The 18,132-nt window shown below is 42.5% G+C and overlaps 1 protein-coding gene and 1 long non-coding RNA gene across 2 annotated transcripts; one reads left to right on the forward strand and one right to left on the reverse strand.

The window, feature by feature from the left end:
- Window positions 1–1,121: 1,121 nt before the first annotated feature.
- Window positions 1,122–1,708, reverse strand: LOC135555099 (uncharacterized). Its single transcript, XR_010457824.1, has 3 exons — window positions 1,621–1,708; window positions 1,377–1,456; window positions 1,122–1,204 (listed from the first exon to the last, which is right to left on the reverse strand). It is a non-coding gene; the product is annotated as an uncharacterized LOC135555099 (long non-coding RNA).
- Window positions 1,709–2,371: 663 nt separating this feature from the next.
- On the forward strand, window positions 2,372–8,475 carry LOC135556253 (glutamine synthetase-like). The gene is made up of 7 exons (XM_064989296.1): window positions 2,372–2,518; window positions 3,137–3,325; window positions 3,667–3,828; window positions 4,068–4,214; window positions 4,358–4,485; window positions 5,717–5,916; window positions 6,142–8,475. The coding sequence occupies exons 2-7, from the start codon at window positions 3,160–3,162 to the stop codon at window positions 6,458–6,460; spliced, it is 1,122 nt and encodes a 373-aa protein (XP_064845368.1). The 5' UTR covers window positions 2,372–2,518; window positions 3,137–3,159; the 3' UTR covers window positions 6,461–8,475.
- The last annotated feature ends 9,657 nt before the right edge of the window (window positions 8,476–18,132 follow it).

Consider the following 18,132-nt stretch of genomic DNA (forward strand, 5'->3'; position numbering starts at 1 on the left):
ACCCAACAAGCTAATGACAATTTTTTTACGCCATTTATCCAAAGGCATCTCACCTGTCTCCACTAGTAATGCACATACAGATGTTGATTTAAATCCACCAATACATATCCTTAAAGCTATATACTGGATCCTGTCCAGCCTCTGAAGCCAGGTCTTCGCCGTTTCCTTAAACTATACACCCGTAATCAAGTGTCATCCTAAGCAGAGCTCTATGAATATCCATCAACGATTGTCTGTCAGCCCCCCATTCATAACCAGAGACCGAGCGCGTATGATTCACCACCTTCTTACACTTTGTTTCAACATTTATGACATTACCTTTCCATGTATATCGCTCATTGTACCTATAATCGCTCATTGTACCCTTAACCCAAATATTTGTACTTAGAAACCCTCCCCATACTTTCACTTTCAACTGGTAAAGGGTGTTTTTATACCATTTAGATGTTCATCACTAATAAGAGTCAACAGGGAAACACTGACCAAAACTATGGTTCCTTCCCTATCGCGTTTCTCTATGCTTTAGTTTTACAGTACCGCTATCATACTGCAAAAATATATATACTGTATATATATTTAATCGGATTACCTTCTGAATGATGGTTTGAAAACTCCAAGAATTCTTTACAGAGAGTGTAGTAATGGAACAACTCTGTTTCCTTGAACAAGGTGAAGCGATGAGCAGTCAACCACTTCTGAAATCTTCCTCTGTTCACCTCCTGTTATGTCAAAAATTAGAATAGCATATAAATCATAACATTTTAACAAAGTATAACAAATTCAGTGGGTAGCCTTGACCAGGACTCGAACACAGGTCTGGCAACTATTAATCCAACACCTTAACCTTTATGACAAGTGGTCTGAACCTCTTGCTGAGGTTGATAGGCGTTCCGTTAAGGTCACTACAATATTAAATAAAAAATACCCAGGCCTACTGACATTTGTTTTTCAAAATGAAGAAATTAATTTGTATTGTCTTTCTCGTGGGTATGGAGAGTAAAATTTCTGTTTTGAACTCTATTTGAACCCTATGGTTCAAATAAAAAAATTAAAAAAAATATGGACAGCGAGTACTGTTTCATAAATGAACCACAGGAGGGCGCCATTCGTTAGGTTTTGTATTCTCTACCTGGCCTTGAAGTAGCTCAGGACAAGTTAACCATTTGTTGTCCGACAGAAAGAAGAGAGGAGTTTGACCAAACACCTAGGCAGACAACAGATTCAAATGTGACATACATTCTGTGACAATTATTTTATTCTACTCAGTTATGTTCTAGTATCAATTATGTGAAAGAACTATTCTATTCTGTTCAGTTATATTCTATTCTAAATTCTGTGAGAGCTGTGTTCTATTTTATATCGCAGAAGGGGCTCACCGGTAGGTTCAGAAACGTGTTAAAGAAATCCACGAAAACGTCATTTTTCAGAAGATCTGACAGTCGGTCATCATCGCCACCTAAAATAGATACAAATGTGAACAAATTGTGGTGTTGTTGAAAAAAACCATAAGCCTACATTTTATCATGTTATGTGGGTCATGTTAGGCTTCAGCAAATAATGTAGGCCTAAGGAATGGCATTGTGCAGGCCTACCGGTATTATAGTATTATGCAGAACATACCAGATGGTTTCAGTATTGATGAGTTGTTGGTCATTTTTATTCCTTCATTCTATAATACCTCAAAAACGCAGGTTGTCTACTAGGCAGACTGTGCCTTTATTCAGCCATGTGGTTTCACATACAGTCGCTCTATATCACCAATGACGTAATAATTTAATCATAAAATCGTAACGTAAACCTGTATGAATTGTTACAATTCATTACGTTGTTGGTTAATTGGCTTGTAAGTCGGTAGGCTGTATTTTTTAAATTCTTGTTTCTTCATCTTATAATAAAATAGTACGGAACGTCGATATTTTAGCCAATAGAAGGCAAAGAACAGTCAAAGAGCATCATGGTCTTATTTTTCATCATTTAGGAACATTTGTTCTTTAGAGGCACCACAACATAATTGATTCTAGGAATATTCCGTTTTCATTTCGTCAAGGGGCGTATTTTACTTAATCATCGTTCTTTATAATTACCATATTATAGAAATTATTCCATGCATAATCTTTTTCCCCGTTTCATATTTTTTAAACAAATTATCATACTGTTCAAATAAAGAAACGTATTTGAGGTTTTGGTAAGGATAGTTATCATTCCTTTAGCAAACAAAGAGTAGAGTCTTGAAATAAATACATGTTTGGAATTATTTTAGCCAGGCTATTGAATGAAACTCCACATTTTTTCCGGACGACCAATGAACACAAACCATGAGCTCCCCATCACCTGATCACGAAGGGATCACGTTCTTTTCTAGCCAATCTGAGGCGAGGGGGTCATATCTCTCTTTTATAAATGGAACCTTTAGGACAAATTTTGCGGTAGAGAATGAAACAAAAACATTTGGAATTACACAGGACATTTACAGAAGGCTGTACCAGGCTTTTGATCCGAATTCCTTACTTGATATAAGGTCATTATTCCTAAACTATTTTAAAGTTCTAGAAGCGGCTACGACAATTACATTGTGTATTTTCATCTTATTGACTAATTGGTGTGCTGTTTCTCTTTATAGTTTCGCACCTTTTAGCCGAATTATGGTGAATTACATTTATATTAGGTATTTATTATTGTTGTTGATTATGTGCCATGTATGGATAGTGCGTGCCAGAGGTTTTTGACTGTCATAACCTGGCAACAGAAACCATTGCGCGTTTATTTTCCATCATCGTAACCAGGCGTAAACAGGCATCAGTATTGTAACCTATTGTAAACTGACATAGCAGCATGCTCGCGTACGTGCTTTATTGTAACCCGGACTGTTTTCTCTTGTGGAAAACGTTCATGTATTTAACTCGATATTGCAGGATGTTGATTGCGTTCTCATCACACGTTGGTGCAATAGTAATTAGGCAAACTTACAAGACATACGTTTTGAACATTTTATTTTTTTGTTACGACGTTTTGAGTAGATCAACTATTACTATAAATCAGTGGGTGGGCATAATATCATAGTTGTAGACCTCAAATGGCTCAATTCTAAAAATCAAACGCTTCAAGTGGATTCCAAATGATTGCTCTTTGTTCCAAGGTTTTCCAGGCGCTCGTTAAAAAATGGCCACGTCAGAGAGTGCCAGTTTGAGTAAAACTGTGAAGCAGCATTATATGGACCTTTCTCAGGGAGACAAGGTCCAGGCCATGTACATCTGGATAGATGGGACTGGAGAGGGGCTCCGTTGCAAGACCCGAACTCTGGATTCTGAACCCAAGAACATTGATGGTAAGATCTGGCATTTGATTTGCATTGATCTATGCCTGTTGAAATGGGTAATAAGAAACTTTTGTGCTACACCCAGTGTTTTCCCTAATGTTTTTTCAGTGGTGGGTGGCAGAAATGACTTTTTTTGGGAGGGTCGGGGTGGCAAACTATTTTCTAAATGAATATAGATGAAAGACTGGTTACACCCTTGTAACACATTGCTCAAAGAGCTCCAACAGTTACTTTTCTAATACAGCATAAATTCAAAAATACGGGTTGCTTTGACTAATAACCCTGAACCTAACGGGTATTTGAATCCCTGAGTTGCTCTTATCGCACAGTTCCCTCCCTCTCTCCTTCAGATCTCCCAGAGTGGAACTTTGATGGTTCCAGTACGTACCAGTCGGAGGGCTCCAACAGCGATATGTACCTTATCCCTGCTGCCATGTTCAGAGACCCCTTCAGGAAAGACCCCAACAAACTGGTCCTGTGTGAAGTGCTCAAATACAACCGCAAGCCTACAGGTAAACCTAAGCAGTAACATTGGGGCGTCATATTTATTGGCGCTCAAACATTTTAACTTTTGCAATAGAAAATTCAAATTAGGTTTATTGGATACATTTGGATAATACCACCCTGTTTTCTTCCATTTCATGCCTGCTGAACATGGCCCAGCCTTAAGTATCTTATTGAACCCAGGCCCCATTGGCTCAGTGTAGCAGAAATGGTTTGAATGACCAGTACAATGTTTGTTCCCCTCCAGAAACTAACCTCAGGCTGATGTGTAAGAAGATCATGGAGATGGTGGAGAACCAGGTGCCGTGGTTTGGCATGGAACAGGAGTACACCATCCTGGGCACAGATGGACATCCGTTTGGCTGGCCTTCCAACGGCTTCCCTGGTCCACAAGGTTAGTTTCAGAGGTTAAGTTTAAATATAAAATACCATTCATTAGCAGATATCCATAGCTACTTTCAGTCGGTATATTCAAGTAGAGTATTAAATGTTTAGCATCTAAACGGTTGAGCCTGATGATGCAGTGTTTTTGAACAGGCCCCTACTACTGTGGTGTGGGAGCAGACAAGGCGTATGGTAGAGACATCGTAGAAGCCCACTATAGAGCTTGTCTATATGCTGGGGTTATGATATGTGGCACCAATGCTGAAGTCATGCCAGCTCAGGTAAGAACCACTTGACTATTCTACTGAACAAAAATATAAATGCAATGTTTTAGTTCATATAATGAAATCGGTCAATTTAAATAAACAAGGCCCTAATCTATGGATTTCATATGACCGGGAATACAGATACCTTTATAAAAAAAAGTGTGTGGATCAGAAAACCTGTCAGTATCTTGTGACCACCATTTGCTTCATGCAGAGCGACACTTCTTTGCATAGTTGATCAGGCTGTTAATTGTGGCATGTGGAATGTTGTCCCACTCCTCTTCAATGGCTGTGTGAAGTTGCTGTATATCGGCAGTAACTGGAACACGCTATCGTACACCTCAATCCAGAGCATCCCAAACTTGCTCAATGGGTGACATGTCTGACTATGCAGGTCCTGGAAGAATTGGGATATTTTCAGCTTCCTGGAATTGTGTACAGATCCTTTCGACATGGGACCGCGCATTATCATGCTGAAACATGAGGTGATGGCGGCGGATAAATGGCATGAGAATGAGCCTTGGGATAGGTATCTGTGCATTCAAATTTCCATCGATAAAATGCAATTGTTTGTAGCTTATGCCTGCCCGTACCATAATCTCACTGCCACCTTGGGGCACAGTTCACAACGTTGACATCAGCACACTGCTCGCCAACACGATGCCATAAACGCGGTCTGTGGTTGTGAGGCCGGTTGGATGTACTGCCAAATCTCTAAAACGATGTTGGTGGTGACTTTTATGGTAGAGAAATGAACATTCAGTTATCTGTCAACAGCTATGGTTGGCATTCCTGCAGTTACCATGCCAATTGCACGTTCCCACAAAACCTGAGACATCTGTGGCATTGTTGTGACAAAACTGCACATTTTAGTGGCCTTTAAATTGTCACCAGCACAAGGTTGCCCCTGTGTAATTGTCATACTGTTTAATCAGCTTCTTAAATATGCACACCTGTCAGGTGGATGGGTTATCTTGGCAAAAGAGAAATGCTCACCAACATGATGTAAACAAATGTGCACAATTTGAGAAATAAGCTTTCTGCATATTGGAAGAGTTCTTGGCTCATTTTTCAGCTCCTGAAACATGGGACCAACACTTTACATGTTGCATTTATATTTTTGTTCAGTATACAGATTAAGCATAGTCATAGAATTAGTCTTTGTGCAGGATTAGGCTAAATCTGTGTTCATGAAACTCTGTAAATATTCAAAACCATCATCTCTCTGACTCTTATTGTCTTCCAGTGGGAGTTCCAGGTTGGGCCATGTGAAGGTATCAACATGGGTGACCACCTCTGGGCTGCTCGGTTCATCCTCCACCGGGTGTGTGAAGACTTTGGCGTGGTGGCCTCATTCGACCCCAAGCCCATCCCTGGAAATTGGAACGGGGCTGGCTGCCATACAAACTTCAGCACCAAGGCGATGAGAGAAGATGGCGGATTGAGGTAGGCATGGATTCAATTGTGCTGTAAACCCACTGCTCTATTTTTAGGGCTGGTTTTCCTGGACCCATATTAAGCCTAGGTCTAGACAAATGGCAATTCTCCATTGATTATGCTTCTTAGTTGAAGACTAAGCTTAATCCAACCTGGGAAACCGGCCTCATAAGCTTTTTAAGTCTCAAGTCTCTTTAGCAGTGGATTAACCCCTTCTGTCTTCTATCCACACAGGGGCATCGAAGATTCGATTGAGAAGTTGGGAAGGAGACACCGCTACCACATCCGTGCCTACGACCCCAAAGGGGGGCTGGACAACGCCCGGCGCTTGACCGGACACCACGAAACGTCCAACATCCATGAGTTCTCAGCCGGCGTGGCGAACCGCGGCGCCAGCATCCGCATACCCCGCTCGGTGGGTCAAGACAAGAAGGGCTACTTCGAGGACCGCCGCCCATCTGCTAACTGCGACCCATATGCAGTCACGGAAGCGCTGATACGCACATGTTTGCTCAGTGAAGAGGGGGAGGAGCCTAAAGAATACAGCAAATGAACTAGATACTCTTTTGGTCTGAAATAATCCCCCTCGTGTCCTATTGAGCTACATCTCAAGTGTCATTCCAAGTACTGTTTTGTCTGTGGCTTTGTAAACCCCTTGCATATTGCAAGTCTTGACCATCCATGTATGGCTTGCTTTTTAACCCTTTTCATGGAGGAATCTTCGGTACATTCTGCAGTCTGTGTTCAGGGTAGAGTAGATCCCTACCTTTTGATCACTGCCAACATTGCCCTTTTTAATTGATGCTATGGACTTAACAATTCCAGACAGATGTCTGTTGGAGGGATAAATGTTTACTATATGTAGGTCTACTTCTAGTTATGTGTATCAATTTGCTACTCATAATATTGTTTAACGTGATCTACTAACCAAGGTGCTGTAGATTTTTGATTGTGGGGGGGGGGCGTCGTCTCTTAAAGATTTGTATACTGTTCTAGTGGCCAGCTATGGAACTTATATTGCAAGTGACAGGTTCTGTCTTTTGTAACATAAACAAAAATCTAATTTTACCATAATCTTTCTTGTTTGACTTTAATAGTATGTGATTTTATCACATTTATAGACTGCGCTATGGCTGCATTAACTGGCCATCCATGATATCAAAATTAGAGGTCAACCGATTAATCGGAATGGCCGATTAATTGGGGCCGATTTGAAGTTTTCATAATCTGAAATCGGTTTATTTGGGCGCCGATTTCCTATTATTTTTTTAATACCTTTTATTTAACTCAGCAAGTCAGTTCAGAACACATTCTTATTTTCAATGACTGCCTAGGAACTGTGGGTTAACTGCCTTGTTCAGGGGCAGAACAACAGATTTTCACCTTGTCAGCTCAGGGGTTCCAATCTTGCAACCGCACAGTCCAACACAATGCACTCCACGAGTAGCCTGCCTGTTACGTGAATGCAGTAGAAGCCATGGTAAATTGCTAGCTAGCATTAAACTTATCTTATAAAAAAACAATCATAATCACTAGTTATAACTACTAATCCAGTTTAGCAGGCAATATTAACCAGGTGAAATTGTGTCATTTCTCTTGCGTTCATTGCACGCAGAGTCAGGGTATATGAAACCGTTTGGGCTGCCTGGCTCATTGCGAACTAATTTGCCAGAATGTTACGTAATTATGACATAACATTGAAGGTTGTGCAATGTAACAAGAATATTTAGATTTAGGGAGGCCACCCCCGAACGGTTCCGTCTTTCACTGAAATAATAAACATTTTGTTTTCGAAATGATAGTTTCTGGATTCGATCATATGAATGACCAAAGGCTCGTATTTCTGTATGTTATAATTAAGTCTGATTTGATAGAGCAGTCTGAGCAGCAGCAGGCCCGTAATCATTCAAACAGCATTTTGTGCGTTTTGCCAGCAGCTCTTCTCAAGCACAGCACTGTTTATGACTTCAAGCCTATCAGCCTCATGGCTGGTGTAACCAATGTAAAATGGCTAGCTAGTTAGCTGGGTGTGCGCTAATACTGTTTCAAACGTCACTCGCTTTTAGATTTGGAGTAGTTATTCCCCTTGCGCTGCAAGGGCCGCAGCTTTTGTTGAGCGATGGGTAACGATGCTTCGAGTGTGGCTGTTGTCGATGTGTTCCTGGTTCGAGCCCAGGTAGGGGCGAGGAGGGGGATGGAAGCTATACTGTTACACTGGCAATATAGTGCCTATAAGAACATCCAATAGTCAAAGATATATGAAATACAAATGGTGTAGAGCGAAATAGTCCAAAAATACTATATTAACTACAACTTAAAACCTCTTACCTTGGCATATTGAAGTCTCATGTTAAAAGGAACCACAAACTTTCATATATTCTCATGTTCTGAGCAAGGAACTTAAACGTTAGCTTTTTTACATGGCACACATTTTTACATGGCACATATTACTTTCTTCTCCAACACTTTGTTTTTGCATTGTTTAAACCAAATTGAACATGTTTCATTATTTATTTGAGGCTAAATTGATTTTATTGATGTTTTATATAAAGTTAAGTGTTAATTCAGTATTGTTGTAATTGTCATTATTACAAATAATCAATGGGTACATACAGTATTAAGTACAAAAACAGCTGTAGCAACTGCTGATTGCCCTTTTAACGTTGCTTTACTGTAACCTGGCCTAGATCCCTGCAAAGCAGAAGCAAGGGCACAGAGATTAATTCTGGTTTACACGCAATATTCTGTAAGACTTTACTGTAAAGGTAACCTTGTCAGATCTACACTGAGGACATGTGCTTCTCAATTTAGACTTTAATCAGGAGCATAACCTTCGATCAATCAACAATGTGATGAAAGTATGAGTATATAATTTCCCTCCTGTCCTCTTCACTCAGCTGTTCAGATCTTTTAGGGCATCTTGAATTTACTAGTTTCACGAGACTGAATGAAATTAGCCCAATAACTTGCTGTAGGAAAACTTATATATTGAGTGTTTAACAATTGAAATAAGATTGATGCATACTGAATACTCATGATGGTACAGACCAGACTTAATTTTCACTTGAATAGGTATCAATTTAACTTAATATATTCTGTATTTCAAATGGCAAAGATTCAGTGAGGGAAGAAGTATCTGAAGACAATGGCCTGTCCACGCATTCTTGTCAGGTTTTTGCGTATTTCTAGAGAAGCTTTAGCACAAATCACAATAGCCACACAAGGAATTGCACAACCAATTATTAGTATACTGAGAGAGTTTCCAACATCCCTCCAATCACGTTCTGCTCTTGTAGATGACGACACACTTGGCAAGTGAGGGAAACAAGTCTGTTTTGGGACCTTTAGCCTAGTTCTGCAGACTGCAGTCACAAAGGAAGGAGGGGTGGGGGAATAGTTACAGGGGACAGGAGGGGGATGAGTGAGCCAATTGTAAGCTGGGGATGATTAGGTGACTGTATGAGGGACAGCTTGGGAATTTTAGCCAGGACACCGGGGTTAACACCCATACTCTTACAATAAGTGCCATAGGATTTTTAATGACCTCAGAGAGTCAGGACACCTGTTTAATGTCCCATCTGAAAGATGGCACCCTACACTGGGCAGTGTCCCCAATCACTGCCCTGAGGCATTGGGATATTTTTTAGGCCAGAGGAAAGAGTGCCTCCTACTTGCCCTCCAACACCACTTCCAGCAGCATCTGGTCTCCCATCCAGGGACTGACCAGGACCAACACTGCTTAGCTTCAGAAGCAAGCCAGCAGTGGGATGCAGGGTGGTATGCTGCTGGCATACAAACCTGTCTATAGAAGTTCTCACATTTGACAGTGCATTTCAGAGAAAAACCAAGCCATGAGGTCAAAGGAATTGTCTGTAGAGCTCCAAGACAGGATTGTGTTGAGGCACAGATCAGGGGAAGGGTACTAAAGAAAATCTGCAGCGGTGGAGGTCCCAAAGGCCTCCATCATTCTTAAATGGAAGACGTTTGGAACCACCAATACTCTTCCTAGAGCTGTCCGCCTGGCCAAACTGAGCAATCGGGAGAGAAGGGCCTTGGTCAGGGAGGTAACAAAGAACCCGATGATCACTGACAGAGCTCTAGAGTTCTTATGTGGAGATAGGATAAACTTGCAGAAGGACAACCATCTCTGCAGCACTCCATCAATCAGGCCTTTATTGTAGAGTGGCCAGACGGAAGCCACTCCCCAGTAAAAGGCACATGACAGCTCACTCTCAGACTAGAGGTCGACCAATTATTTTTATTTAAAAAAAAACATTATTTCACCTTTATTTAAACAGTTAGGCTAGTTGAGAACAAGTTCTCATTTACAACTGCGACCTGGCCAAGAAAAAGCAAAGCAGTGCGACACAAACAACAACAGAATTACTCATGGAATAAACAAACATACAGTCAATAATACAATTGAAAAAGTCTATATACAGTGTGTGCAAATGAGGTAGGGTAAGGGAGGTAAGGCAATACATAGGCCATAGTGGCAAAAATAATTACAATATAGAAATTAAACACTGTAGTGATAGATGTGCAGAAGATGAATGTGCAAGTAAAGATACTGGGGTGCAAAGGAGCAAAATAAAAATAACAGTATAGGGATGAGGTAGTTGGATGGGCTATTTACAGATGGGCTATGGTGACCAGTGAGCTGAGATAAGGTGGGACTTTACCTAGCAAAGACTTATAGATGACCTGGAGCCAGTGGGTGGGATTGGCAATGAATATGAAGTGAGGGCTAGCCAACGAGAGCATTCAGGTCTCAGTGGTGGGTAGTATATGGGGCTTTGGTGACAAAACGGATGGCACTGTGATAGATTGCAATTTGCTGAGTAGAGTGTTGGAGGCTATTTTGTAAATGACTTCGCCGAAGTCAAGGATTGGTTGGATTGTCAGTTTTACGAGGGTATGTTTGGCAGCATGAGTGAAGGATGCTTTGTTGCAAAGTAGGAAGCTGATTCTAGATTTAATTTTGGATTAGAGATGCTTAATGTGAGTCTGGAAGGAGAGTTTACAGTCTAACCAGACACCTAGGTATTTATAGTTGTCCACATATTCTAAGTCAGAACTGTCCAGAGTAGTGATGCTGGATGGGCGGGCAGGTGCGGGCAGCGATCGGTTGAAGAGCATGCATTTAGTTTTACTTGCATTTAAAAGCAGTTCGAGGCCACAGAAGGAGTGTTGTATGACATTGAAGCTCGTCTGGAGGTTAGTAAACACAGTGCCCAAAGAAGGGCCAGAAGTATACAGAATGGTGTCGTCTGCGTACAGGTGGAACAGAGAATCACCAGCAGCAAAAGAGCGACATCATTGATGTATACAGAGAAGGGAGTCAGCCCGAGAATTGAACCCTGTGGCACCTCCATACAGACAGCCAGAGGTCTGGACAACAGGCCCTCCGATTTGACACTCTGTACTCTGTCTGAGAAGGAGTTGGTAAACCAGGCGAGGCAGTCATTTGAGAACCAAGGCTGTTGAATCTGCCGATAAAAATGTGGTGATTAACAGAGTCGAAAGCCTTGGCCAGGTCAATGAATACAACTGCACAGTATTGTCTCTTATCAATGGCGGTTATGATATCGTTTAGGACCTTGAGCATGGCTGAGGTGCACCCATGACCAGCTCGGAAATCAGATTGCATAGTGGAGAAGGTACGGTGAGATTCGAAATGGTCGGTGATCTGTTTGTTAACTTGGCTTTCGAAGACCTTAGAAAGGCAGGGTAGGATAGATATATGTCTGTAGGAGTTTGGGTCTGGAGTGTCACCCCCTTTGAAGATGGGGATGACTACGGCAGCTTTCCAGTCTTTGGGGATCTCAGACGATACGAAAGAGAGGTTGAACAGGCTAGTAATAGTGGTTGCAACAATTTCTGCAGATAATTTTAGAAAGAGAGGGTCCAGATTTTCTAGCCCGGCTGATTTGTAGGGGTCCAGATTTTGCAGCTCTTTCAGATCATCAGCTATCTGGATTTGGGTGATGGAGAAATGGGGGAGGCTTGGGCGAGTTGCTGTGGGGTATGCAGGGCTGTTGACAGGAGTAGGAGTAGCCAGGTGGAAAGCATGGCCAGCCGTAGAAAAATGCTTATTGAAATTCTCAATTATAGTGGATTTATCGGTGGTGACAGTGTTTCCTAGCCTCAGTGCAGTGGGCAGCTGGGAGGAGGTGCTCTTATTCTCCATGGACTTTACAGTGTTCCAGAACTTTTTGGAGTTTGTGCTACAGGATGCAAATTTATGTTTGAAAAAGTTAGCCTTTGCTTTCCTAACTGCCTGTGAGTATTGGTTCCTACCTTCCCTGAAAAGTTGCATATCGTGGGGGCTATTCGATGCTAATGCAGTACACCACAAGATGTTTTTGTGTTGGTCAAGTGCTGTCAGGTCTGGAGTGAACCAAGGGCTGTATCTGTTCCTGGTTCTAATTTTTCTGAATGGGGCATGCTTATTTAAGATGGTGAGGAAAGCCCTTTTAAAGAATAACCAGGCATCCTCTACTGACGGGATGAGGTCAATATCCTTCCAGGATACCCGGGCCAGGTCGATTAGAAAGGCCTGCTCGCTGAAGTGTTTTAGGGAACGTTTGACAGTGATGAGGGGTGGTCATTACGGACGCAGGCAATGAGGTCACTGAGATCCTAGTTGAAGACAGCAGAGGTGTATTTGGAGGGCAGGTTGGTTCTGATTATTTGTATGAGGGTGCCCGTGTTTATGGATTTGGGGTTGTACCTGGTAGGTTCATTGATCATTCCACCTGGTGAGATTGAAGGCATCAAGTTTAGATTGTAGGATGGCCGGGGTGTTAAGCATGTCCCAGTTTAGGTCACCTAACAGCACAAGCTCTGAAGATAGATGGGGGGAAATCAATTCACATATGTTGACCAAGGCACAGATGGGGGCAGAAGGTGGTCTATAGCAAGCGGCAACGATGAGAGACTTGTTTCTGGATTATGATTTTTAAACGTGAATACTGATACGGATTATTGGAGGACCAAAAAAAGCTGATGCCGATTAATCTGCCAATTTTTATGTATATATTTGTAATAATGACAATTACAACAATGTTGAATGAAACATGAACACTTTGATTTTAACTTAATATAATACATAAACTAAATATATTCAGTCTCAAATAAATAATGAAACATGTTCAATTTGGTTTAAATAATGCAAAAACACAGTGTTGGAGAAGAAAGTGAATGTGCAATATGTGCCTTGTAAAAAAGCTAATATTTAAGTTCCTTGCTCAGAACATGAGAACATATGAAAGCTGGGGGTTCATTATTCCCAGTTAAGAAGTTTTAGGTTGTAGTTATTATAGGAATTATGACGTGTTGACTATTTCTCTCTATACCATTTGTATTTCATATACCTTTGACTATTGGATGTTCTTATAGGCACTTTAGTATCGCCAGCCTAATCTCAGGAGTTGATAGGCTTGAAGTCATAAACAGAGCTGTGCATCAAGCATTGCTAAGAGCTGTTGGCAAATGCAGTAAAGTGCTGTTTGAATGGGGGCTTACGAGCCTGCTGCTGCCTACCACCACTCAGTTTCAACTGTTCTGCCTTATTATTATTCGACCATGCTGGTCATTTATGAACATTTGAACATCTTGGCCATGTTCTGTTATAATCTCTACCCGGCACAGCCAGCAGAGGACTGGCCACCCCACATAGCCTGGTTCCTCTCTAGGTTTCTTCCTAGGTTTTGGCCTTTCTAGGGAGTTTTTCCTAACCACTGTGCTTCTACACCTGCATTGCTTGCTGTTTGGGGTTTTAGGCTGGGTTTCTGTACAGCACTTTGAGATATCAGCTGATGTACGAAGGGCTATATAAATAAATTTGATTTGATTTGATTTGAGTCAGACTGCTCTATCAAATATCAAATCAAATCAAATTTTATTTGTCACATACACATGGTTAGCAGATGTTAATGCGAGTGTAGCGAAATGCTTGTGCTTCTAGTTCCGACAATGCAGTAATAACCAACAAGTAATCTAACTAACAATTCCTAATCTACTGTCTTATACACAGTGTAAGGGGATAAAGAATATGTACATAAAGATATATGAATGAGTGATGGTACAGAGCAGCATAGGCAAGATACAGTAGATGGTATCGAGTACAGTATATACATGTGAGATGAGTATGTAAACAAAGTGGCATAGTTAAAGTGGCTAGTGATACATGTATTACATAAGGATGCAGTCGATGATATAGAGTACAGTATATAGGTATACATATGAGATGAATAATGTAGGGTAAGTAACATTATATAAGGTAGCATTGTTTAAAGTGGCTAGTGATATATTTACAACATTTCCCATCAATTCCCATTATTAAAGTGGCTGGAGTTGAGTCAGTGTCAGTGTGCAGGCAGCAGCCACTCAATGTTAGTGGTGGCTGTTTAACAGTCTGATGGCCTTGAGATAGAAGCTGTTTTTCAGTCTCTCGGTCCCAGCTTTGATGCACCTGTACTGACCTCGCCTTCTGGATGATAGCGGGGTGAACAGGCAGTGGCTCGGGTGGTAGATGTCCTTGATGATCTTTATGGCCTTCCTGTAACATCGGGTGGTGTAGGTGTCCTGGAGGGCAGGTAGTTTGCCCCCGATGATGCGTTGTGCAGACCTCACTACCCTCTGGAGAGCCTTACGGTTGAGGGCGGAGCAGTTGCCGTACCAGGCGGTGATACAGCCCGCCAGGATGCTCTCGATTGTGCCTCTGTAGAAGTTTGTGAGTGCTTTTGGTGACAAGCCGAATTTCTTCAGCCTCCTGAGGTTGAAGAGGCGCTGCTGCGCCTTCTTCACGATGCTGTCTGTGTGAGTGGACCAATTCAGTTTGTCTGTGATGTGTATGCCGAGGAACTTAAAACTTGCTACTCTCTCCACTACTGTTCCATCGATGTGGATAGGGGGGTGTTCCCTCTGCTGTTTCCTGAAGTCCACAATCATCTCCTTAGTTTTGTTGACGTTGAGTGTGAGGTTATTTTCCTGACACCACACTCCGAGGGCCCTCACCTCCTCCCTATAGGCCGTCACGTCGTTGTTGGTAATCAAGCCTACCACTGTTGTGTCGTCCGCAAACTTGATGATTGAGTTGGAGGCGTGCGTGGCCACGCAGTCATGGGTGAACAGGGAGTACAGGAGAGGGCTCAGAACGCACCCTTGTGGGGCCCCAGTGTTGAGGATCAGCGGGGAGGAGATGTTGTTACCTACCCTCACCACCTGGGGGCGGCCCGTCAGGAAGTCCAGTACCCAGTTGCACAGGGCGGGGTCGAGACCCAGGGTCTCGAGCTTGATGACGAGCTTGGAGGGTACTATGGTGTTGAATGCCGAGCTGTAGTCGATGAACAGCATTCTCACATAGGTATTCCTCTTGTCCAGATGGGTTAGGGCAGTGTGCAGTGTGGTTGAGATTGCATCGTCTGTGGACCTATTTGAGCGGTAAGCAAATTGGAGTGGGTCTAGGGAGTCAGGTAGGGTGGAGGTGATATGGTCCTTGACTAGTCTCTCAAAGCACTTCATGATGACGGAAGTGAGTGCTACGGGGCGGTAGTCGTTTAGCTCAGTTACCTTAGCTTTCTTGGGAACAGGAACGATGGTGGCCCTCTTGAAGCATGTGGGAACAGCAGACTGGTATAGGAATTGATTGAATATGTCCGTAAACACACCAGCCAGCTGGTCTGCGCATGCTCTGAGGGCGCGGCTGGGGATGCCGTCTGGGCCTGCAGCCTTGCGAGGGTTAACACGTTTAAATGTTTTACTCACCTCGGCTGCAGTGAAGGAGAGACCGCATTTTTCCGTTGCAGGCAGTGTCAGTGGCACTGTATTGTCCTCAAAGCGGGCAAAAAAGTTATTTAGTCTGCCTGGGAGCAAGACATCCTGGTCCGTGACTGGGCTGGATTTCTTCCTGTAGTCCGTGATTGACTGTAGACCCTGCCACATGCCTCTTGTGTCTGAGCCGTTGAATTGGGATTCTACTTTGTCTCTGTACTGACGCTTAGCTTGTTTGATAGCCTTATGGAGGGAATAGCTGCATTGTTTGTATTCAGTCATGTTACCAGACACCTTGCCCTGATTGAAAGCAGTGGTTCGCGCTTTCAGTTTCACACGAATGCTGCCATCAATCCAAGGTTTCTGGTTAGGGAATGTTTTAATCGTTGCTATGGGAACGACATCTTCAACGCACGTTCTAATGAACTCGCACACCGAATCAGCGTATTCGTCAATGTTGTTATTTGACGCAATACGAAACATGTCCCAGTCCACGTGATGGAAGCAGTCTTGGAGTGTGGAGTCAGCTTGGTCGGACCAGCGTTGGACAGACCTCAGCGTGGGAGCTTCTTTTTTTAGCTTTTGTCTGTAGGCAGGTATCAGCAAAATGGAGTTGTGGTCAGCTTTTCCGAAAGGGGGCGGGGCAGGGCCTTATATGCGTCGCGGAAGTTAGAGTAACAGTGATCCAAGGTTTTTCCGCCCCTGGTTGCGCAATCGATATGCTGATAAAATTTAGGGAGTCTTGTTTTCAGATTAGCCTTGTTAAAATCCCCAACAACGATGAATGCAGCCTCCGGATAAATGGTTTCCAGTTTGCAAAGAGTTAAATAAAGTTCGTTCAGAGCCATCGATGTGTCTGCTTGGGGGGGGATATATACGGCTGTGATTATAATCGAAGAGAATTCTCTTGGTAGGTAATGCGGTCTACATTTGATTGTGAGGAATTCAAAATCAGGTGAACAGAAGGATTTCAGTTCCTGTATGTTTCTTTCATCGCACCATGCCTTTTTAGCCATAAGGCATACACCCCCACCCCTCTTCTTACCAGAAAGGTGTTTGTTTCTGTCGGCGCGATGCGTGGAGAAACCCGTTGGCTGCACCGCATCGGATAGCGTCTCTCCAGTGAGCCATGTTTCCGTGAAGCACAGAACGTTACAGTCTCTGATGTCCCTCTGGAATGCTACCCTTGCTCGGATTTCATCAACCTTGTTGTCAAGAGACTGGACATTGGCAAGAAGAATGCTAGGAAGTGGGGCACGATGTGCCCGTCTCCGTAGTTTGACCAGAAAACCATTACGTTTCACTCTTTTTCTTCTCGGCTGTATGTAATGAAACCGAAGATGACCTGAGGTACTAATGTAAGAAATAACACGTAGAAAAAAAACAAAAAACTGCATAGTTTCCTAGGAACGCGAAGCGAGGCGGCCATCTCTGTCGGCGCCAGAAGTATGAAAATATCAAATTATAGACTTAATTATAATATAATAAACACAGAAATACGAGCCTTTGGTCATTAATTTGGTCAAATCTGGAAACTATCATTTAGAAAACAAAAAAAGTTTATTATTTCAGTGAAATACAGAACCGTTACGTATTTTATCGAACCCTAAATCGAAATATTTCTGTTGCATTGCACAACCTTCAATGTTATGTCATAATTATGTAACATTCTGGCAATTCTCACAGTTCGCAATGAGCCAGGCGGCCCAAACTGTTGCATATACCCGGACTCTGCTTGCACTGAACGCAAGAAAAGTGACACACTTTCCCTAGTTGATATTGCCTGCTAACATTAATTTATTCTAACTAAATATGCAGGTTTAAAAAAATATACTTCTGTGTATTGATTTTAACCTCTTACACTTATGGTGGCGCTATTTCATTTTTGGAAGAAAAACGTTCCCGTTTTAAACAAGATATTTTGTCACAAAAAGATGCTCGACTATGCATATAATTGCTACTGTTCGAAAGAAAACACTCTGACGTGTCCAGAAATACAAATATCTTCTCTGTGCGTGCCCTTTAACGTGAGCTTCAGGCAAAACCAAGATGACTTGGCATCCAGGAAATGACAAGGATTTTTGAGGCTCTGTCTTTCATGATCTCCTTATATGGCTGTGAACGCAAGAGGAATGAGTCTGCCCTTTCTGTCGTTTCCCCAAGGTGTCTGCAGCATTGTGACGTATTTGTAGGCAGATCGTTGGAAGATTGACCATAAGAGACCACATTTACCACGTGTCCGCCCGGTGTCCTGCGCCGAAATTGGTGCGCAAAAGTCACCTGCCAGTATTTTTCCATGGGGCACAGAGAGAGAAGCAAGCTTCCAAGAACTGCATGTCAATGAAGAGATATGTGAAAAAACACCTTGAGGATTGATTCCAAACAACGTTTGCCATGTTTCGGTCGATATTATGTAGTTAATCCGGAAAAAGTTTCACGTTGTAGGTG

The sequence above is a fragment of the Oncorhynchus masou genome, chromosome 15, assembly GCF_036934945.1.
Source record: "Oncorhynchus masou masou isolate Uvic2021 chromosome 15, UVic_Omas_1.1, whole genome shotgun sequence".
In the NCBI taxonomy this organism is placed as follows: domain Eukaryota; kingdom Metazoa; phylum Chordata; class Actinopteri; order Salmoniformes; family Salmonidae; genus Oncorhynchus; species Oncorhynchus masou.